Below are 23,320 nucleotides of genomic sequence, written 5' to 3'. Positions count from 1 at the left end.
CACAATGCCTCACACAATACAACATATGAAACTTTATAATATGACTTTGTCAATTAGAGTACATTTGTAGATTGTCTTGTTGATCCATCCTAAAGTGGGCATAAAATAATATTAAAATAATATTTACTTTATTGAGCATTTGATGTCAAAGCCGCTTAATACAAAAAGCAAACTCTAGTGAGAACTTTGTTTGTATCATAAGGAGTGCCATACTCCTAACCTGTACACCTACTTTCCAATTGTTCTCTTAAGACTAATTCAACAAAGTGCTCAAAACAACAATTATAAAACTAATATTTAACCTCATATTACACGAGGATTAATCTCCTTACCAACTTCCCCTATAAAATCTCCACAAAATCCGAAGTGTCTCCAACAAACACCTTCATGATAATCTCCATTATGCTACCGATCACAATTTAAGAGCTCGTAGATGTTAACTATAATATTACACATATTTGGCAATGTTGGCTTTTAAACATTTTTAAAGCGACATGCACATGCACACACACCCACATATGCACACACCCACGTACATATACACACACATACGCACTACTCAAGTAATTCTGCATTTATGTTGAGATTGTAAAGGATAAACTACATAGTGAGCAACTTTATGAAGCCCTCCCCACAAGAAAGCCATGTGCACAAAAATTGTTAATGTGAACAATATCTTATTTGATTATGTTTTAGCTAGCTAAGGCGAAAAGCCCATGTTCGGCAACATTTTTAAGCCCTTGCCACATATCCACTTGATAGGGAACCCATGAAGATGAATCATCACACAGGAAAACACAACAAATGCAATGACATCCTTGTTGCTCTTGGAATAACACAATTGGTTCAAAATAAGTACTTGTGCACGTGCATGCATGTGGTTCCTTATGCCCATGTTGATCTATGTTGATCTTCTCTATTGTTGCTATGCATTTGTTGAAAATCTATAAAGTAAGGTTTGAAACTTTGAGCGCATTATTAATAAAGATCGTTGAAAAAGTTGTAGGATGACGAAGCTGGAGCACAAGACTTTGCAAAGCTTTTCGACGGATTAGGGTTTGCGTAACTGTACGGCTACCTAGTTCTCAGGCCCTGGGCCTCTCCCCCATGGCGAAACCAAAGGGGTCCAGTTCGGGCACCCCCAAACCAGCCTCGAAACATTCACCTCACAGCCCGGTTCCCCTTCATTCGGAAGGCACTTCGTCACAAAACATGCCATCAACAGAGGAAGTGCATGCTCAAGGCTCGACTTTTCAAGCAGCACCATTTCTTGGTGTAGATAACCTAACCTTTGGCCATTTCCAACCTGATCTGCCGCCTGACTTTCGCTCAGCCTTCAATCCTGAATATGGCTTCCATGGTGATCACTCCCAAGGAGGAAGTGGAGTCGAAAACAAAGGTGTCGTCGGGGTCGTCCACGAGGAGCGAAGAAACTTCGTCGACTCTGGATGCAGGCCCTCTCCAAGGTGACCAAAGGCAAAGTCCTGAGGCTGCAGCCAAGAACAACGAAGCAAGAGGCGACCAGCATGATCAAGTTCAAGATAAACAACCTGGAGCTGGTAAGACCATCTCCGTTTCATTACTTGAAAATTTTGGTTAATGAATGGAGTTCTTCTTACCAAGCACGGACTGTAGTGGGATTGTGCTTTGGCCCCCATCCACCAATAGAATTTCTTCGTGACTGGATTAGGAATAAGTGGTCAGTAAGGGGGTGGGAAGTAGAGAGAATTCAATTTCTTCCCAGTAATTACTATTGTTTTCTCTTAAAAAATAAACAAATGGATTTCAACGTACTAGGTGCATGCAAGACAATGGATGATCATAAATTCTCCATTGTCTATCTTCAAATGGTCACCAGATTTCTCTCCCTTGGATCCCATACTCTCGATAGTTCCTATCTGGGTAGAGCTCCCGAATCTGCCACTACATCTTTATCCACTGCTGAAGCTTATTGTTAACCCGTTGGGAAGGTTGTTAGGGATAAGACCTACTGATGACCTTAACCCGAGATGGCATCCCCAGGCTCTGATTGAGATAGATATTACTCAAGAACTAACAATCAATTTATCCATTTATGCGGGTAGTGGGTACTCTATAGACCAGCCGATACTATATAAGAATATCCCTAATACCTGCTTCCATTGTGGAGCCAAGGATCATTATATTAGGAACTATCCAAGTACATCCCCCACCCCCCCTTCTCCTAAGCCAAAAGAGCAGAAGACCCCAGAGCCAAACAATCAAGGCTTTCAGAATGTAGGAAGGAGGAACAAACCCTTCAATAGGAGTTGACAACCAGAGGGTAATTCCAAAGTTAATGAACAAGGGATAAGGAATGGTAACCTCAGTGAAATGGGAACCTCCAAAAGGAGACAATCTCAAGTGGGAGGGATGCACTCCCCAGCTCCCAATAAGAAGACTCCCGAGCCCTCTGGGAAACCTCCTTCCAAAACCCCCAGAACATGATGCTAGACAACATTACAACATTGTCCTTCAATACTCAAGGACTCACTGATGAAATTAGACCCAGAGTAATAAAAGATTGGATGTGGGAAGAATGCAAACTGTTTCATTCCCTCCATGACCTGGCATCCTCAAATGACTTCACTTGGAGCAATGGTAGGTCAGAATTGCTGACAAGAAAGGCTCGGTTGGATAGATGCTCTCAGTCAGAAATATCTCAGCTCAACGGTTAAAGTCATGAAGAACATTGTTCTTTCAAACCATTACTCCATTAACTCTCAAATCATCGTGTGTGAGTATAAAATCTGGGTGGTTCCATACAAACCCAAAACTGTTCCAAATGCCTTCAATTCAGGAAGGAATTAAACAAATTTGGGAGGACTCCTTTTTCTCAATTCGTGTTCCGGCTAGACCCTGGTCAAAAGCGGTGAGGGAATCTCAAAACTTCCTAGTATTTGTTAAAAAAGAGGTGACCAAAGCCCGAGCTCACAAAAGGAACAGCAAATACTCTCGTCTTAAGGAGCTCACAAAAGGAACAGCAAATACTCTCGTCTTAAGGAGCTTGAACATAATGTCAACAACTCAAGATGACTTGAGTAATGAAATTAATACTCTCAAAGAAGACCTGAGGAAGGAGGAATAATTCAAAGCCAATATCTGAAACTCTTCATTAGGGAGTGGTGGGCTGGCAAAATAGATAGACCTTCCAAAGAAATGTTCAAAATTCTTAAGAAACAAGCTGACAAGGACTTCTGCCCTTTCTTCAAAACCCCGAATGGGCATCTGGCAAAATCTATTGAGGAAAACATGAACACAACAAAAGAGCATTTCTCGAATATATTCAGCAAGCCTCCAGTTAAAAATGAAGAGAAAGAAAAGGCATGCAAGGTGATTGCAAATTGCAAGCAGAAAACAATCCCTAGCTCCATAGCAACAACTCTGGAGGCTGACATTACTGAGGAAGAAATTGCAGATGCAATAGACTGTTTGCAAAATGGAAAAAGCCCGAGCATTGACGAGCTTCCTGCAGAATTCTTCAAATAGTTCAAGCAGGTGCTTACTTCACCTCTCTCCGAGTGTGGCAGGAGAGTGTAGACTATGGAGCTCTTCCAATATCCTTGAATGAAGGGATCTTGTTCAAAATGCAATGCAGAAAGGGACAATGAAAGGCATTGAACTGCCTCACAACAAGGGTCAAATGTGCCTTCAGCTTTTTGCAGATGCCACCAATGGATTGGTTCATAATGATAAAAAATCTATTAGAACTTTCTCTTTGGTGTGTTTGGAATATGAGAAATTATGTAGTGTTTCAAAATGCAATCTCACTCAAATGCCCTGGCCTGAAGAGTGCTCTCTGTATGTGCAAATGAAGATGATTCTTAAAGCGGATAAGGCTGTTTGCCGAGCTTAGCACTCACGGATTGAAGTTGAAGAGATTCTTGCTGTGAATGAAGCTCGGGAAGAATATGAAGAGGAAGTTAACAACATCAAAGCAAACAAGGTTAGTCAGGAACAAGAATGGAAGGAGGTTACAAACCAATTGTCAATGGAAGAAGAAGAGCTTGCACAAGCTATTATGGAGTTAACAAATCTGAAGAACACTATCCAGGAGTTGAGTTAAGCTTCTATAAAAAGCCTGATGTATCTGACATGTTAGTCTTCTGAATAATACAACATATCGTTCCTTTTTTTCTCTTTTTTTTTTCTTTTTTTTTGGGAAACTTTGAGCACATAAGGTATAATGCTAACATGCTTTTATTCAGGGGGCAAGTTCTATGATGTTGAAAATTATCTTCAAGTGATGGGTCCAAAAACCAAGGTCCTTTGTTAAACGTTACCTTTTGTTGCTCTCAAAATCTAGGGTTTGCAAGGCATTTGATGTTTCAAGACCCATTCAACCAGAGTGCTGACTGCAAACCCAGTAGCCCCTTTCTTCTTCTCATTCCAAACAGGCCCAGCAACGTCAAGGTGAGCCCACGGTATACTCTCGTCGACAAACTGCCCAAAAATTTCCAAAGTGATTAACCAACAGTACCTTCATCCTTACATGAACTCGAATCCAAGTAAATGCATGTCCAATCGGCCGCTATTGCACAAAAAGTTTACCTGCTTTAAGAACAGGGATGCTGTAATGGAGCCACCTGGTCGAGCACCTGTGTTGACCATATCCGCAATACCCGATTTCATCAACTCCCAATAGTTTTCCTCCATTGGCATTCTCCACAGCTTCTCCCCAGCTCTTTCACATGATTCAGAGAGCTCCTTTGCTAGCTCGTCATTTGGGGTAAACATTCCTGCAAAACAGCAGGTACACTTACAAAGGTTGATAAAGGAATGAAATGAAATGAAGTCTCCCTTCTGAATGAGCTGTGTACCTGCTATCTCACTGCCAAGTGCAACAACACATGCTCCTGTCAGCGTGGCCAGATCCACAATCTACCAAAGCAGTAACAGACAACAATCACAAATCATTCACCCTATCTTGTCATCTCCATCAACCATTACCACACAAAGAAAAGCGTCAAATGGCACATTTCCTAATGTATGCCATTGGCAAAAACATGTGGGAGGGTGGAGCAATGGAGAGTGTTGTGAATAGTATAAATCGAATCGAAACCTTCTGGACTCCTTGCTTGCAGGTATAAACCAATGCATCAGCCAAAGTTAACCTGCCTTCAGCATCTGTATTATTCACCTATTCACAACAAGATCAACTGTAAGTTTTATACAAGACATTCACTGTATTAGTTGATATGCAAGATCCGCAAAGACCCCTTCTAGCTTGCTATCCTGAAGGCTTTAAACCACTTCTTAAAACACTCAAACTGTACCCATACCTCAATGGTTTTGCCATTTGAAGCTGTTACTATATCACCTGGCCTCATGCCTGCACCACTTATCATGTTCTCACAAGCAGCAACAATAAAATTGACCTGCCAAGACCATTCACGTTCATCCGTAGTCAACTTCTAATGACAACAGAAATCTCTCTCTCTCTCTCTCTCTCTCTCTCTCTCAAGCTGGGCAGTTTTCCTCACTGCATGTCTCAGCTATCACATGGACATTGTCTTGATCATGGATGTTTTGTTCTTAGCTAGATTGTTTTATCTTATCCCAAGATACAGTCACCTCATGGATGTATTGTAGCACCTTTTGGTCTCATGGACACTAAAGTCTTTTATAGATGTTAATCTCTCTCTCTCTCTCTCTCTCTCTCTCTCTCTCTCTCACACACACACACACACACACACGCATGCACGCACCTTTTGGTCTCATGGACACTAAAGTCTTTTATAGATGTTAATCTCTCTCTCTCTCTCTCTCACACACACACACGCGCGCGCGCATGCACGCACGTCCCCCCCCCCCCCACCCCCTCCAACAAAAAAAAAATCTTGATAGAAAATTTCTAAGGTAATTAACTGATAAAGAGCAAAGACAGCCACCTTTTGGGCTTAAAACAAAAATTTACTTACTTCCACACCAAGAGGGCGTATGGCGGCGATTGCTTTTGCAGCACCAAGGGCAGCTGCAGCACCTCCCATGTCAAATTTCATGAGCTCAATCGAAGAACCCGCTACCTTGAGATTGTAGCCCCCACTGTTCACACAGAGTAAAAAGTAATTAAAGTACTCAATCAGAAGACAAATCATTTGCTTAATTCTATCAACCTAACCTACTGTATATTTCTGAAGCTGAAGTATTTGCAAAGAATCTTGCTAGATCTGCTGAAAACTATACAGCATATTGAACTAATATGAACAGACAACAAACCTTCACATGTCCTCCCAATCGCTGAAATCTGCTAGAATAGAAAGAGCCTTGGACTGATTTGTGTTAACGGCTAATCTTCTGTTCTTCCTAACTTAAACTCCTCTCCCTTCATTCACAAGCAACACACTATCTTTCACTTGGAAAAACAGACTTGCCTCTATTAACATTCCTATTTGAGGTACATCCAGGCATATGGAGGCTGCCATCTTTGTGGAGATAAAATTCTCCAAGGAGAAAAATCTTTTATGCTCCATGGGGTGTCCTATATTACCAGATTAGGTAAGTCGAAGCTTTGCTATTTTTTGGGCACTTCACAACATATGGTCCTTGCTTCCACATCTAAGCATCTTCCTTCCTACATGTAGATAAAATTCTACATCTGTTCGAGTCCAGGGGACAGCTCTGGCCACCCCTGACCCCAGCTTGAAAAACAACTACTGTTTCGACAATCTTGAGATGAATCCCTTGCCCCCCTAATTCATTTATGAACCCTATTTTTAATGGTTTGTTGACAGTTTCTTTAATGATATGTTGGTTTACTTTAAGACTGAAGCAAAGCATTAGATAGTTCTTTGAGATTTAGAGAAAGCATCAATAATGTATCAATGCCAAGAAGACTGAGTTTTTATTGATAGAGATACACTATTTCGGATACAATGTGTTCAAGAAAGGCATGAGAATGCCGAGCCATAAAGGATTGACGTAAGCTTTTTAAGGTGCATGAATCCAAGAGTTTCTTCCGGCATGTTGAAAAGTACTTGAACCCCTCCTCATGACACACAGCAATTGGTGGTGTGATAATTGCACATATACAAAGGTTGGAAGACATCCTTGTTGGGAGGTTGGAATGCAACTATGGTCATGTGTGAACGCATGAATTGATTATCATGTGTGGCCATTGTGTGGAACAACTGTGAGAGAATTATTGATAAGCTGGAAAGGGGGGACTTGAGACCTTGGGTGCCTAGTCTGGCCCGAAAGAAGGGACTTGCTATCTTGAGCGCCTGAACTTTGTGAGTAATAATGTGTGAAGCTGATAAATGTATAATTACTTTACAAGCTTAAGGTAAGTGGTAATTTAAATACTTGGCTTTTTGCTTTTCACACTTTTCCATAGTTTTTCAGGTATAAAAGTGTCACGTGCATCCCGCACTTGGATGCCACGTACACATTTCTGTACAGAAGGTGCAGGACCTGGGATGGTGAACTGGTCCCATGTCAGCCCAGTCCGAGACGAGTCAGCCAGGGATCCATCTCAGATGTCCGAGGTCAGGTGTGCATTGTCCTGCACAGGAGTCTAAGGTCAGGTGTGCACTGTCCTGCACATGAAACAGTGCCAGTCCGCGCTGTGAGTCTCCCTCTAGAATGATGTCAGTGATTCTGTGTATCGGGTATGGTACCGGATGCCAGATCACTGAGTAGTTAGTGTTTAGGACTAGGGGCCAGCCCATAGGGCTACCCCGGCTCTTAGTGTGGGCATGGGAATGGTGTGGAACCACCCCCATGAGGGCTAGGAAGGCCCAGGCTGAACCCACCAGCCATGGAGGGGCTGTAGGACAACCCTAGGGCAAGAATAAGGCAAATTCCAGGAGTTTACAGCCTTCTCATGGCTGTAGGGCAGGTATGGGGCAGCCCATACAGGCTGCCCAGCCCTTGGAATGTGTGCAAAGGCCTTGCCCAGCCATTGGGAATCAGGTGCACCACCTTTTTCAGCCTGTAGGGAAAAACGCTGCATTTTATGGGATTTAATTCAGCATTTATTGCTGAATTTTCACAGTCATGGGACATTAAAAGCTGGCCACCTGGTTCTATGCTGGCCGACTACTCCTGTGTGGGTAGTATAAATAGAAGTGTCCATAATCCCATTCATTCATCTCATTATTCACCAAGAGCTCAAGCAAATCAAGGGCTAGACAAGCCAAGGGAGTTGCTAAGCAAAGGGGTGGAGAACTGAAGGTCAAGGGCAGGGATTTTCCAGCCAAGAAAGGTCAAGAATTCTGTATTTTCTTTTCAGATTCACATCATTCTAATAAAGCAAATACACCATCCATGGTGGGGGCCCTACAGAGGGTAATTGGGACCCAATACTGTGTCCTCTCCATCTCTCCCTCTCTCTCTCTATTTTCTGCGCATCTCCTTTCAGTTTGTGCGTTAATTTCCGTCGCGAAAGAGTGCTGAATTGTGAGTATTGAAGTTACCGATTCTTCTCCGAAGCTTCCGCATGTTACAGTGGTATCAGAGCCTACTTCAAGTACAAAGATTCAGCAAAGAAACCAGAATTTTTTCTCGCTCGTGTGGTTGGTTTTTAGATGCCGGTGGACTACCCCTTTTGGAGTGACTCCTGTCCCTCAAAGGACGGTTGGTTTTTAGCCTCCGGAAGCCTCCGGACGTCTCCCACACAGATAGTGGATGGTCGGATTGCGTTCCGGAAAGGAAGTGCATTTTCCTGCTATGGCGAGCTTCGACGACGAGAGAGACCAAGAACCATGGGACCAAAGTGCACCAGGCAGCCCAGCTAGGGCACCAAGCTTGAGTGTCACAGACATGTTCCAGGAGATGATGCGAGCAATCGCAGAACAGACAGCCAAGTTGGATGAGCAAAAGGCACAGATCTTGGCTCTGGAGGAGCGTACCCACTCTCCAACGTCGCATTTTCCATCTCCTCCTCCCTCTCCTTCCGTATCCCAGATACCAGATCCTCGACACAGGGACCCTCTCGCGGGGTCACAGCCGCAGCCAAGCTCTTTGCTTGAGTTGCAGATGCGTGCATTGGAGATCCGACAACGAGAAGACGAAGCCATGCGACGCGTGGAACACGAGCGTTACCTCAAAGCATTGGACGCCAGATTGACACCGGCGGCGCCCTCGAATCATTTTCCCAAGAAAATGAACTTTAGTAAGTAAATGGTAAACTCGATCCCACAACTCTCTATTCATGGTTACATCAATTTCAAGCTTACTTTGCCGCAGTTAGAAAAACAGATACTGATAGAGTGATCTTAGCCAGTTGGTACTTGGAAGGTGAGGCCTTTCCTTGGTGGACTCAATGGGCTCATGCCCACACCAGAGCAGGTATGGTAGCTTATGTGTGGGACGAGTTTGTCTGCGACTTTAAGCAGCGGTTTCTACTGCCCCACTACCTTGAGCGACTCGAAGACGAGTTCAGGGGAACGCGTCAGAAAGCGCAACCAATCCTTCAGTTTGCCAATAGAATTTCGACTTTATGTCTGCAATTAGGCTTATCTGATACGGACAAGAAAGGGCAGTTTTTGTATGGCTTGGATACGCAAATCCAATGGGAGGTGTGTATGTTTAGGCCAACCACCTTTGAGGACGCACTCTCACTTGCGCAGAGTGCAGAAATGAAACACAATGGTGGCAAGCCCAAGACTTCCCAACCGGCTTCTCCCAGGGCTCCAGCCTCGGGGGGGCAAAAGCCAGAACCAGACGGGGTCTTCCCCAGGACAGAGCTCGGGAGCCTCTGGCTCCAAGAACTCGAACAATGCGTCAAAGCTTACTCCAGACCAGAAAGCGGAGGCAGGCAAGACAGGTGGCAAGTTGAGTGCTGAGAAGCTTTCTTAGTACAAGAAGGGGGGTCGATGTTTCATTTGTCATACAAAAGGACATACTTCTCGGGATTGTCCGAAGAAGCCTCCAAAGCCCGCCACCGCCGCCTCCACAGCTTCCGTGGTGAGCTCAGCTCCCACACAGACCCCAGCGGCTACCCCTAGTTCTTCAAACCCGGGTGCTTCAGTTGGAGCAATTATTAGCCGGGAGCTCGAAGATAAGCAGAAGGGCGCCCATGACCAGGAGTATGAGCGCAACGAATTACTCAAGTCCTTTGGCTACATAGGTGGCCAGAGAGTCGTTGTCTTGTTTGATAGTGGCAACACGGAGGATGTGGTCACGAAACAGGCCGCTAGGCGTGCCCGTTTCGATCTGACTTCAGTGGACAAACAGGTTGAGGGTTTTAGCACATGCATGACAACAAGCGACAAGTATGAAGCTCTAGGTGCTAAGTTAGTGATTTAGGGCATAGAGTTTGTGCGTGACTTTATGGTTGCCCCTCGTGTAGGAGCAGACATAATTTTGGGTATTCAGTGGTTTCACAAGTTTCTTCCTGATGTCAAGTGGGACAAGCACACGTTCCAGATCAATCGGAATGTGTCAAACGCCCCGGTGACCATTAAGTGTGAGCCAGGAATTCCGAACTTTCCGCTCATAAGCCACTTGCAGGCTAAGCGAGCAGTCTGGAAAGACGCACAGTGTGCGATCATTTACATCCAGACAGCCCAGACGGTGGCCAGTGCTTCCAAGAAGTACTCGGTTCTCCACGAAAAGTTCCAGAAGATTTTTCTTCGGGACAGCCTCTCTCCCCAGCTCCCCCCGTCCAAACCGGAGGACCACAAGATTGACCTCCTCCCAGGCTCGGAACCCCCAAGCAAGTTTCCGTATCGGCTTTCCAAGGCAATGGAATCGAAGTTGGACCGCCAACTCCAAGAATTGTTGCAATCTGGCTTCATCTGCCCCAACGTGTCGCCATTTGCAGCACTGATCTTATTTGTCAAGAAGAAAGATGGGTCTTCTCGTTTGTGTGTCGATTATCGTGCACTCAACAAGCTGACTATCAAGAGCAGATTCCCGATGCCTCGAATTGACTATATTCTCGAGAGGCTAAATGGAGCAAAGGTGTTCTCAAAACTGGATTTATGGAGGGGGACATCCCCAAGACAGCCTTCCGTACAGAACGGGCCCACTATGAATTTGTAATTTTGTGGTCATGCCATTTGGCTTGACGAACACCCCAGCCACATTTAACCGCATGATGATGTGTGTTTTCCGGGATTCGATTGGAAAGTGCGTGTTCATATTTCTGGACGACATACTCGTATTTTCAGCTACGGTTGAACAACATGATGTTGATGTGGAGAAAGTCCTTCAGTTGCTAGTTGCTGGAAAGCAACGAGCTCTACGTCAATGAAAAGAAGTCAGAATTTTAATTTTATCTGTTCCAGGTGCATTACTTGGGATATATAATTAGTGCTGAAGGCGTTTGACTTGATCCGACTAAAGTGGCTGAGATTGTCAACTTGGAAGTACCTCAGACGGCCTATGACATTAGATCATTTGTGGGTATATGCCAGGCATATTCTACCCACATCGACAAGTTTTCTGACCTCTCGACAGATCGCACTGATCTGCTAAAGGGAGTGAAAACAAGAAGGCAAAAGATTCGAATGACTCCACGAGCATTGGAGGCATTCCAGAACCTCAAGGTGGCTTTATCAGAAGCACCTTGTTTTAGCACTTGCCTCGTGGGACGACCCATTTCAGGTGATCACCGATGCGAGTAACATCGCAATTGGAGGTGTTTTACAACAGAATGGTCATCCAATAGCTTACATGTCTCGTAAGTTACTGCCCGCCGAGAAGAACTACTCAGTCTATGATCGTGAACTCCTAGCAGTTATACAAGCCTTGAAACATTGGAAACATTTTCTGTATGGCCGTGACTTCGAGGTTCGCACTGACCATCAAGCATTACGCTGGATTCAGACGATGCCAAGTGCACAGTGGAGTGATCGACAACACCGCTGGAGTCAGATATTCCAGCAGTTCGGTGGTATGATTGAGTACCTTCCAAGAAAGGCCAATCCAGTGGCCGATGCTTTGAGCAGGAAGGGACAAGTGTCTACAGTTCAGACCACTAGACTTGATCTTGTTGGTACAAGACTAGATAACATGAAGCACACGTACGCGGATTCCGAGGAATTCGGTACACAGTGGGAACAGGCATTGGATGCCACAGGACCATGCCATTTTCTGATACGCGATGGTTGGCTTTTCTACAAAGGCCGACTATGTGTCATGAAGTCGTTCAGGGCAGCTTTTCTCCATGATGCCCATGACACCATTACAGGTGGTCATAGGGGCATGAATTCGACTCTGGAGAAATTGGAACGGCAATACTATTGGCCAAAGATGAGGCGTGATGTGTTTACATATGTACAACGCTGTGACATTTGTCAAAAGGTGAAAGCTCCTCGTGGAAAGAAGATAGAGTTGTTCCAGCCCTTGCCAATTCCTGAGGGTCCTTTCCAAGACATTTCGGTGGACTTTGTCACAAATTTGCCTCCCAGTCCGAGTAAGCGTAATACGCAGTGCTTAACTATTGTTGATAGGTTTAGCAAATTTGTTATGCTTATTCCTTGCAGGGCCAATGTGACTGTCGAGGATGTTGCCCAGTTGTTCATTCGGCATTGGTACCCGATTGTTGGCGGGATTCCTAGGACCATAGTGTTAGACCGAGATGCCAAGTTTACCAGTCATTTTTGGAGGGCATTGTTTGATAATTTTGGTACTAAGTTGAATTTTTCCAATGCATTCCACCCACAGACAGACGGCCAGACAGAGATATACAACCAGTTGGCCTTTGATGTGCTGAAGTGTTATGTCCACGATCAGCAAGGTAAGTGGGAATCGTATTTGCCTTTAGTTCAAGCTGTTTTGAATGACTCTTTTTCTTCAGCTATTGGCAGGACTCCATATGTGGCAGCGTTTAGAAGACATTTCCAGTCGTTGTTAACCAGGACTTCGTCTTCAGTACCGGAGGCGAACAGAGTGACGGAGTCTTACCAGGAGATCTTAGAGTCAATAAAAGTCAATAAAAGACAGATTGGCTAAAGCGCAAAGACCGGAGGGATATGAAGTTTTCGGAAGGGGAGTGGGTTTATCTTCGGATAATGAAGCAAAGATTAAAACAGGTGGGCAAGCGATGCCCAAAGTTGTCTTTCAGGCGCTTCGGACCTTTTCCCATCAGGAAAAAGATTAATGAGGTGTCTATGCAGTTAAAGCTACCTCCGAGTTAGACTCTGCACGATGTATTTCATGTCAGTTGGTTAAAGCCATATGCACGTCCAACCCCTTCAGAGGTCAAAGATGAAGCAGAACCAGACATTGTGGATGAAGCAGAAGTTATGGTTCCACAACAGATCTTTCTGCACCGTTTCAAGCATGGCTCAGGCCGAAGACTACGACAGTTCCTCACGAAGTTTCAGGACCGAGGAACTCATGAAGCGGTATGGCTTGACAAAGAGTTTTTCGAAGACTATCCAGCGTTATTGACGGATTATTTCGAGGCTATGCAGCCTCCGTCAAGTTAGGCAGAAGGGATGTCACGTGCATCCCGCACTTGGATGCCACGTAGACATTTCTGTACAGAAGGTGCAGGACCTGGGATGGTGAACTGGTCCCATGTGAGCCCAGTCCGGGACGAGTCAGCCAGGGATCCATCTCAGATGTCCGAGGAGGTCAGGTGTGCATTGTCCTGCGCAGGAGTCTAAAGTCAAGTGTGCACTGTCCTGCACATGAAACAGTGCCAGTCCGCGCTGTGAGTCTCCCTCTAGAATGATGTCAGTGATTCTGTGTATCGGGTATGGTACCGGATGCCAGATCACTGAGTAGTTAGTGTTTAGGACTAGGGGCCAGCCCATAGGGCTACCCCGGATCTTAGTGTGGGCATGGGAATGGTGTGGAACCACCCCCATGAGGGCTAGGAAGGCCCAGGCTGAACCCACCAGCCATGGAGGGACTGTAGGACAGCCCTAGGACAAGAATAAGGCAAATTCCAGGAGTTTACAGCCTTTTCATGGCTGTAGGGCAGGTATGGGGCAGCCCATACAGGCTGCCCAGCCCTTGGAATGTGTGCAAAGGCCTTGCCCAGCCATTGGGAATCAGGCGCACCACCTTTTTCAGCCTGTAGGGAAAAATGCAGCATTTTATGGGATTTAATTCAGCATTTATTGCTGAATTTTCACAATGGTGGGACATTAAAAGCTGGCCACCTGGTTCTATGCTAGCCAACTGCTCCTGTGTGGGTAGTATAAATAGAAGTGTCCATAATCCCATTCATTCATCTCATTATTCACCAAGAGCTCAAGCAAATCAAGGGCTAGACAAGCCAAGGGAGTTGCTAAGCAAAGGGGTGAAGAACTGAAGGTCAAGGGCAAGGATTTTCCAGCCAAGAAAGGTCAAGAATTCTGTATTTTCTTTTTAGATTCACATCATTCTATTAAAGGAAATACACCATCCGTGGTGGGGGCCCTACACAGGGTAATTGGGACTCAATACTATGTCCTCTCCATCTCTCCCTCTCTCTCTCTATTTTCTGCGCATCTCCTTTCAGTTTGTGCGTTAATTTCCATCGCGAAAAGAGTGCTCAATTCTAAGTATTGAAGTTACTGATTCTTCTCCGAAGCTTCCGCATGTTACAAAAAAGAATGACGAGCCCTTACACACACACTTTTTTTTTTCCAAGTGGAGATCTTGCTGATCAGTAGGTGATAGAGCTCCTCACCCTGCTCAACCCTGGTAGGAGGTAGGAGAGGATGGAACACGCTGGTAGACGATAAAGGCCTGGATGTCCATGGGTTTCAGAGTTGATGGGAATGGAACCCCCCCCCTCCCCCCCCCCCTCTTCTGGAGTTTACAACTTCACTAACTCAACTACAAAGCCACAGACAAACACACACTCACTTTGCTCGCACAAAGTATGAGAAACCAACCGTGCTTCGTTGCCCAGTGCTCAGCCCATCAGCTCAGTGAACAGCTCCATCTTAGTACTCAGCCCACACAGCAGACTGCTGTTGAGTCTCATCCAAGACCGACCAAGGATCATCTGACATAGAACACACGTAGAAGTAAGGCTTTAGGCTCACCTCCCAGCCGTACAGTCCATCTGGACTCACCCCCGAGCTGGAGGCCATAAATACACCCTAGGCAGTGCTCCCCCCATGTTAAGACTTGGTGTCCCATACCACCAAGCCACAACCTGCAGGTGTCCTTGTGGTGAGCAATCCTGTTGGGTCTTAGGCTACGAGTCAAACTAGACGATCATGTCCTAGAACTATGCCTTGGGTTCACTTATATAGGAGCCTGGGCCATAAACTTATCCCTGCTTTTAATATAAGTGCTTTCCCATAGTTCTTTTAATAACTATGCCTCCTATTTAAATCCTTCCTTCACTTAGTGTCCTAGCCAAGCACCCCTCTAATCTGGGATTAACCCCACCCTAGGTTAGGTGCCTAGTGTGGATGTAACATACTTCCCCCCTTAAGGACGATTGATGTCCTCAGCAATGAACTTGGGAAACTGGGCCTTAAAATTTCTAACGGATTCCCACGTAGCTTCTCTTTCAGTTGAGTCTCATCCAAGACCGACCAAGGATCATCTTACATAGAACACACCTAGAAGTAAGGCTGTAGGCTCACCTCCCAACCGTAGAGTCCATCCGGACTCACCCCCGAGCAACATAGCTACATCCTAGGTAGTGCTCCCCCACGGTAAGACTTAGTGTCACATACCACCAAGCCACACCCTGCAGGTGTCCTTGCAGTGAGGAATCCTGTTAGGTCTTAGGCTATGAGTGAGACTAGACGATCATGTCCTAGAACTATGCCTCGGGTTCAATTACATAGGAGCATGGGCCCTATACGTAGCCCTGCTTTTATTATAAGTGGCTTCCTCTAATCCCAAGGCTCCCCTAACCCTGCTTGATTAGACCACTAATCCTAAAGGTTAGTCCTATGTCTCTAAGATGCTGGGTAGATGCCTCTCTCTCATCATTTGGAAGGCACTTAAAATTCTCCCAATCAAGTATTGTCGCTGCACATCTCTCCTATAGCCTGGCCATTGCATATACCCTGTTGCACCCAAGGGTCTACTAAGGTCATCTCGGATGAGTTCGTTCCACATATTGGCCTGCCTCTCAACCTCATCTACTGAGCTTGGGGGTCTATGAAGTAAAAATATACGCATCCTGCTCCAAGCCTGGATAATGGAAGAAACCAGTGGGGAGAACAGGAGGCTGTAATCTGCCTATGCCCTTCGCAACTGTCTAATGCATCTAAGGTCATAACACCAACAACAAGTGACATACCAATCTGTGGCAAGCACACCTAGTTTACCACCAAGGCTCTAGAAGCCAGATTGAGCTTCTTGGAGATCCAATGAAGGAGCTTTTTCTTTATGCTCATGAGCACAGGGGAAAACTGCTAATGTCCTGGCATCCAAGATATCGGGCAGTGTCCCCTCTCTCAATCCATGTGACACCAACATCTGTGCCCCGATCAATCCTCTCAAGGTCACTAACCCAAAATCCGACAAGACTTGCACGAGTTTATAAAGGCCCCCTACTGCTAGACAAAACTCTTCCAAAGCACTACAAAATGAGCAAAGACATGAGTAAGATGCCTCAAGAAACATCGCTGTATCATCAGCCAACTCAAAGTCCAAAAGCTCCTCCTCTGTGTGCGGTGGCAATCTCAATACAGATACTCCAGCACTGGAACAAAGGAAAATGCTCAAAGTTTCTGCAATGATGAGATACAACAGTGGAGCTAAGGGGCAGCCCTGCCGTATGGAGCAAGGAACCTTTTGAGGGCATGTGTCTGACACCTGTTATCCACTTCTCATTTTAAGACACATTTGCCTGTATACTTAGTTCAGTATGTGATTGATTCGATAAGAAAGGTTGTCTAGCTCTAGTTGTTGTCCATATGTTGCAAGGATCGAAATACAGTGCTTTAATGCCCACGTTGCAACAACAGAAAATTTCTTAAAAAGTTCCATCAGCAAGTCCATCAGAGCCATTACCTACCCATTCCTATGGCTACAGGTGCTCCAAATCCACATACACATCTTTTGTTTTTGAAAACAATGTTGGTGGTAGGTAAGAATCGTATTAGAAGGTGCCCATTTAGCATGTAATTTCATCACATTAAAGACACTGACATACACAATACAGAGAAATTACCTATCAAATGTTAGGCCTTTTCCAACAATTGCCAGTTTGATCTTTGTTTCACCACTAGGAGGCTTGTACTGCAAGTGAATAAATTTGGGGGGATTTGTGGAGGCAGCAGCCACGCCAAGGTACGCTCCCATCTTCAGCTCCCTGCACTTCTCTTCATCGAATATTTGAGCAGTCAACACATCCTTAAAGAACGAGCACAATCCCAAGGCCTCCGCTGCTAAGCTAGCTGCATCAAAGAACACAAGTGATGAAGATATATGGACAAGGACATGGACAAAAACGAAGTCAGGGATGGGGGCGTGGACACCACATGGACACGGACATTCATGCACCTGACTGTTAGTTCTGACAGAAAAACCATGAGATAATTAAGCATGCATACCAGGCGTGAGAACATTTGCAGGAGCATTCACAAGCTCCCTCGTAAAGATCACGCCAGCACAAACTTTCTCGGTGATCTTAAACCGCTGCTCCAGTTTATGCCCATTTCCAAATCCGATGAATTCCAGACTTTGAAGGAAGGGATTCTTCTTTTCAGATTTAAATCTCAAGTCTTCATATGATCCCAAAATAACACCTATTACCGTAAAAGAGAGAAATATCAATGTCAAAATTGTATAAATCATAACCCTATATGTTTGAAAGAGAGTCTTGTATACAAATGAAATAGATGCAAAACAGCACACCTGTGGCAATGGCATGAGCTCTAACTCGCAGTGATTCCTCATCCAAGCCTTCAACATTTGCCAGAGTGATAACCAAGGAGTTTGCTTGGGCATTCTTGGTAGCAGCTGCTACCGATTCTCCAAAACACTTCCATTTTGCCGGAGATGATACACCTGAATTCTCACAACCTATCAGGCCAACCCTTTTGAAGCCAAACCCAGGAAGCCTCACCACTGTAGACTGACCAGTTTTCCCAGTGAACTCTTCTTCCATAGTAACAGCTCCCAGAATGCCCTTCAAAAACCCATCCAACTTCCTCAACGTGGTGTTTTTGAAGCTGCCATTTTCGTCTTTGTCCAGGTCAGACGAAGACACTCCCACCACCAAGGTGTCCCCTTTCCACTCAGTCAAATCAAGTTCACATGCCGAAATTGCAATCTGATATCACCACATTTGGACAGTGTAAATTAGAAATGAAACCCATCAATTTACTTCATCCTGCTATGATCTTAGTGCTCCTAGTTCTCACTATTTCTACAATAGACACAAGCATATGATATTATTATTATTTTTTTAAAACCCAACGAATCAGTGTGGCACCTGCACACATTCGAAAACTCTATGAAATGTTTTGTATGAACACCTATATGGTGGTCATCACCAGGAAGGTCACAAACCTTTTTATAGCAGTTTCCACCAAGGCAGGCTGCCCTTGGGGACGTAGGTGTGGGCAGAGGCTGGCCCTGAGTTGGGCAACAAGCATTTGTTCTCTTCCAATAGCACACCTGGCTCTATGATCCGTCCAGTGAGAGTAGTGGGTCGCTCTCGGAAGCATCGGTATACTGACCCTTCCTTAATGATGGTTACACATGCTTCGTGGTTACACATGGCTATACGGTGGATGCCCTATCAGCAGATATCTACATTGTGACTCTCGTGACTGGGAATGGACTGACGTGACTAACCCCATTAGGAGCATACCTTTCTAGCGCCACACGATGTGTGACGCTAGGTTGCTCATGCTTGGATAGACCCCTGGTAGAGCATGGTATAGATGTCACACTCCTCTGGAAGAATCTCTGGTAGATCCGTCACGTTTTCTACATTGATCTTGTCAACATTCACCTAGTGCACCTCAATGAGCTTATCTTGCTCCTCAATTAGATAGAGATTGCACTAGCAATAAACCAACTATTCTAATTGACATTGGAAGAGGATCCATGTGCTCTGTTTCTCTCCACAAGGACCAAAGCTGCAATCCAATGAGAGGATTCGTAATGCAAGGCATTTCTATTATGAAGAGGACAGAGAACTTTGTGAGTAGTAAGTACTAAGAAACTTCAACATCTTGAGGTACCTTTAAGCAAGCGCCAATGCCTTTTAAGCCTGAAAACGGAGCCTTAACCAAACAATGGAACAACCCCCAAGACCTTGTCTCATAATTTGCATTTCCATCTCTATATGTATGAACCCCCATTTCTGCCCACAAGAGTTGTGTGATTCCACATGGCAGACATTTTACAAAAAGGAGACAAATTTCAAGGTATAAAATTTGCTTTAAAATTACGCAAAATTAAGAAAATTTGAAGGTACCAACCTCAATAGCAGGATAGCGGGTGCACAAGGGCGAAGGCTGATTCAAGGCACAAATTCCTGGCAAGACTGTGTGCGGGGAAAGATGCCACGTGTTTTGAAAAGTGTGCAAGTATGTTTTTTTTACCATCCACATTCCGTGGCTGATGTGAATACTCTCAAGACCTCAAGCAGCTTTCATGTGCATTTGAACAGTGCACCTTTTCTTGATTGGTGCCCAAGTGACCCTAAACAGTGTTAAATTAACCCTTCCCCCCCTTCCACTGCAACTCTTTAGTATATGTATGTGTATATATACATGTATATACAGCATACACAAACATGCAAAAATACATACATGTAGAAATACGTACGTATGTGCACACATACATATGTACGTACACAGATACATACGTGCAGATGTACGGTACATATGCATGTACACACATACATATGTACGTACACAGATACAAATACACACACATACACATACGTATACAAATATACACAATGGCAAATACTATCCATGCAGGGATCATAAAGATCTACTAAACAGCCTCGCAAAACCGGCTTGTACATACACCAAAGTCTCTGAATCATGCTGTAATAGCACGACAAAAACCGCCACACACACACACACACACACACACACACACACAAAATGCTGGCAACAAGTCAAGCCTAGTTGTTTGGCGTCAAGCAGGAAACGGCACAAGATCAAGATCTCTTAGAGCAAGAGAGAGCAGCAACTTTTTACCTGTGGGATGAGGGACTCTGAGGGGGTGGTGAGGCCAAGGGGCTGCTCCATGATCATGCGAAATGAAACGGGATGCGATGAAGGAAGTGTAGAAGAGAAGAAATACAGCAGCTCGGCTTTGATCCGATTAACAAAAAAATACAGCAGAAGTGTAGAAGAGAAGAAATACAGCAGCTCGGCTTTGATCCGATTAACAAAAAAATATCGGTCCCTCTCAAAGAAAAAGAAAAAGAAAAGTCTTGAATATATTCCAGATTATTGTTCTTGTATATTATTATTGGCACATATTACCTTTTATTAGTGTTAGTGTTGTATATTCACCTTTTATTAGTGTTGTATTAATTAATGCCCAATAATCTTGTATATTATTATTGGCACATATTACCTTTTATTAGTGTTAGTGTTGTATATTCTCACTTTTTATTAGTGTTGTATTAATTAATGCCCGTTATGCGTTATGCGAGGGCATTAATTAATATAACTTTAGACGATTAAGGTTATATTAATCGTGTAAGATTAATATTACCTTCTCATCGTCATCGACTGTGAACCCAACGTCCCCTGCGCCTCTGTGAACCCAACGTTGAGAAGGCGAGGACACTCGTCCTTCTACGAGGGCGCTCAGGCATGCCGAGACACACATGCCATGCACAACAAACCACAACCTCCATATAACAGGATATGTGACAAACAGCCACCACACAAACCGCCAGAAGTGGAGCACTGTACGAGCTCCACGCAAACATGAGCCTAGAAGCTCCATGCACCCAGCCTTGACATGCGTAATGCATGCAGACGACTACAACAACCAAAGCATGCACAAAATAAAGATGACAATACTTTCGAATATTCGAATATTTAATATTACTAAATCGAATTTAAAAGAACCATTGTAGGCACATATTAAGGTTTCCAAAGCCACTTTTTTAGAAGCTGCATCGAAGGCGGGCAGGGCTTAATTAATTTAAGGATTTTTTGGCCTAATTATTTATTATTAATACGGCTTTCATGAGGCGCACATAGCATTATTATTCATGCACAAGGTTTTTTTTTATAATAATAATTGAATAAAATGAATTTGATTGTTTTCTCTGAGAGAGAATTCTTGTAACTGTTATTGCCGCCGCTGCCATCGACCACCTACAACAAACACGACAAAGGAAGATTTTTCTTTTAATCAACGCTTGTAGCCGCCAACCACCCCAATTATCATGTACGCGAGAGAGAGAGAGATATGGCTCTCTCTCTCTCTCTCTCTCTCTCTCTCTCTCTCTCTCGCGTAGAGCCATCTCTGGCTGGGCTGGCTCTCTCTCTCTCTCTCTCTCTCTCTCTCTCTCTCTCTCGCGTAGAGCCATCTCTGGCTGGGCTGGCTCTCTCTCTCTCTCTCTCTCGTACATGATAATTGGCTCTCTCTCTCTCTCTCTCTCTCTCTCTCTCTCCCCTCTGTGTCGTCTTTGCTTCTCTCTTGTCAAGAGAAGGGTAACACAGACACACTCTCTCTCTCTCTTTCCGTAGGAGCAACCGTGGTTAATTAAAACTACCTTAGTTCATTAAAAACCTTGGTTAAAACTACTTTCCTCAACCTTAGTTGATTTAATTAACACTTCCACACTTTTATGTCCTCACAACTTTCTAGATTATCTTTACTCTATCTCATGAAACTTTTCTAGGATTGAGATGTTTTGAAATTTCGAAAACAAGAGTGAATAAAATTTTGGATATTTTGAAATCTAGGCTAAACATACACGAAACCTTAGATTAAGCTTCAAATTCAAGGCATGATTGGTACACATGCATGCATACACTTTGCAGAGCCAAAGTAAGTTTTCACATCTCTCTCTCTCTCTCTCTCTCTCTCTCTCTCTCTCTCTCTCTCTCACACACACACACACACATTTGGTTGTAAGTAATAATCACATCTCGTTCTTTTTTTTGCTCTCTCTCTCATACAATTTCAAGTAGCCAACGAATGTCTCTCTTGTCAACCGTAGAGTGGTAATTTTCAAGGTTAGGGTTCAGATGCACATAATCTTAGATTGGAGACTCAAATATAGCAAATGTAAATTCCATTCGATATGAATTCTTCTCATATTTTTAACAAAAATATATATGGAGATGAATCTCTCAACGTCATAGTCGTAGGAGCTGCTCAAGAGCTGTGAGTTTTTCTTAGAGCAGAGGAATTAGGCAATCAAGAGCTCTAAATATACTTAGTTACATAATGTATTACATATTAGGTAATTAGGGGTCTTAATATACTCACTTACAAAATGTATTGATATACACCCAATTTGCTATCTTGGTCATTAAATCCACTAAACACCAAGGAAACCTTAGGTAACCATCACATATACACCCAATTTGCTATCTTGGTCATTAAATCCACTAAACACCAAGGAAACCTTAGGTAACCATCACATTTACACATGGCTACCAAACTTTTGAACCTTGGAAACATGCCTCCCTCTCTCAGCAACCCATTCCCCAACCATCACACTCTATACCATGTGTCGGCCCCCTTAAATGAAAAAATCCTATTATTATTGAGAGAGAGTCTTAGCCCAAAAAAAACTGAGATATCCCCAAATCATCATGTTCAAGTGCACTCCTCGTGAGACTGCAAACCTCATGATAAGACACAAGCAAAGGGAGAAGTTTAGTAATACGCCGATGTAAGTAGCCATTCGCCTTTGCAAGCAAAGAGAGAGAGAGAGAGAGAGAGAGAGAGAGAGAGAGAGAGAGAGAGAGAGAGAGAGAGAGAGAGAGAGAGAGAGAGAGAGAAGAAGAAGAAGAAAGAAAGAAAGAAAGAAAGTCATATTAACGTCTGCGAAATGCCTTGAAGGCATATGGGACCAAAAGACATGACATCACAATCATTACAATCCACTTCGAGGTGCACTTAGGCGCAAGTGCGCATAAGCACGAACATTGAAAATAAAAAATAAAAAGCTAAGGGTCAACTACCATGTGTAATATGAATGCTTGTGGTACATAGGAGAGAGCTAGTTAGTGGGGTTTAGGCTTTCAGAAGTCTTCAATTATTGCTCTTCCTTCGCGTAGACAGCCCACTTTCTAGCTTGGCGGGCTTCTCGAACTTTAGCCAATTCTGCACTTTTGTTTTTGAGCTGCATAGGTGTAAGCTCATCTACTAGCCACAGCTTGGTTCCTTGGAGTGCCTCGAGGGGGGTGTAGTGGGAGAGCTCTTTGTCAATGGAAGTCCCGAGGGGGGTCCTCTTCCCTAGTCATGTTCCTCGGTCACTCAGGCAGGAATGAAC

General features: G+C 44.2%; 1 protein-coding gene across 3 annotated transcripts; it reads right to left on the bottom strand.

Annotated features, from left to right (window-relative positions):
* Positions 1 to 4,010: 4,010 nt before the first annotated feature.
* Positions 4,011 to 20,323, bottom strand: LOC147634868 (leucine aminopeptidase 1-like). 3 transcript variants are annotated; one of them, XM_086804077.1, is made up of 11 exons: positions 19,314 to 20,237; positions 19,074 to 19,195; positions 17,737 to 18,154; positions 17,433 to 17,627; positions 17,051 to 17,276; positions 5,940 to 6,063; positions 5,301 to 5,396; positions 5,081 to 5,158; positions 4,839 to 4,899; positions 4,570 to 4,757; positions 4,011 to 4,461 (listed from the first exon to the last, which is right to left on the bottom strand). In XM_086804077.1, exons 2-11 carry the CDS (start codon positions 19,191 to 19,193, stop codon positions 4,321 to 4,323), a joined length of 1,647 nt encoding a protein of 548 aa, XP_086660203.1. In that variant the 5' UTR covers positions 19,194 to 19,195; positions 19,314 to 20,237; the 3' UTR covers positions 4,011 to 4,320. The 3 variants fall into 3 exon arrangements, with proteins under 3 accessions (XP_086660203.1, XP_086660204.1, XP_086660202.1); XM_086804078.1 differs by lacking the exon at positions 19,074 to 19,195 and having other exon boundaries at positions 20,046 to 20,323; XM_086804076.1 differs by having other exon boundaries at positions 19,074 to 20,198.
* Positions 20,324 to 23,320: the final 2,997 nt, after the last annotated feature.

The sequence above is a fragment of the Cibotium barometz genome, chromosome 10, assembly GCF_041138505.1.
Source record: "Cibotium barometz isolate CiBa-2024 chromosome 10, ASM4113850v1, whole genome shotgun sequence".
NCBI classification, from domain to species: domain Eukaryota; kingdom Viridiplantae; phylum Streptophyta; class Polypodiopsida; order Cyatheales; family Cibotiaceae; genus Cibotium; species Cibotium barometz.
This window is presented reverse-complemented; position numbering and strand designations above follow the sequence as displayed.

Bases quoted from the DNA above. Each gene is read 5' to 3' on its own strand.
- LOC147634868 (XM_086804077.1), bottom strand. From the start codon at position 19,193: ATGGGGGTTCATACATATAGAGATGGAAATGCAAATTATGAGACAAGG. The intron at 4,758-4,838 runs GTACACAGCTCA...GCTGTTTTGCAG, and splicing joins ACTTGGCAGTGAGATAGCAG to GAATGTTTACCCCAAATGAC. The intron at 4,462-4,569 runs GTAAACTTTTTG...ATTTTTGGGCAG, and splicing joins CATCCCTGTTCTTAAAGCAG to TTTGTCGACGAGAGTATACC.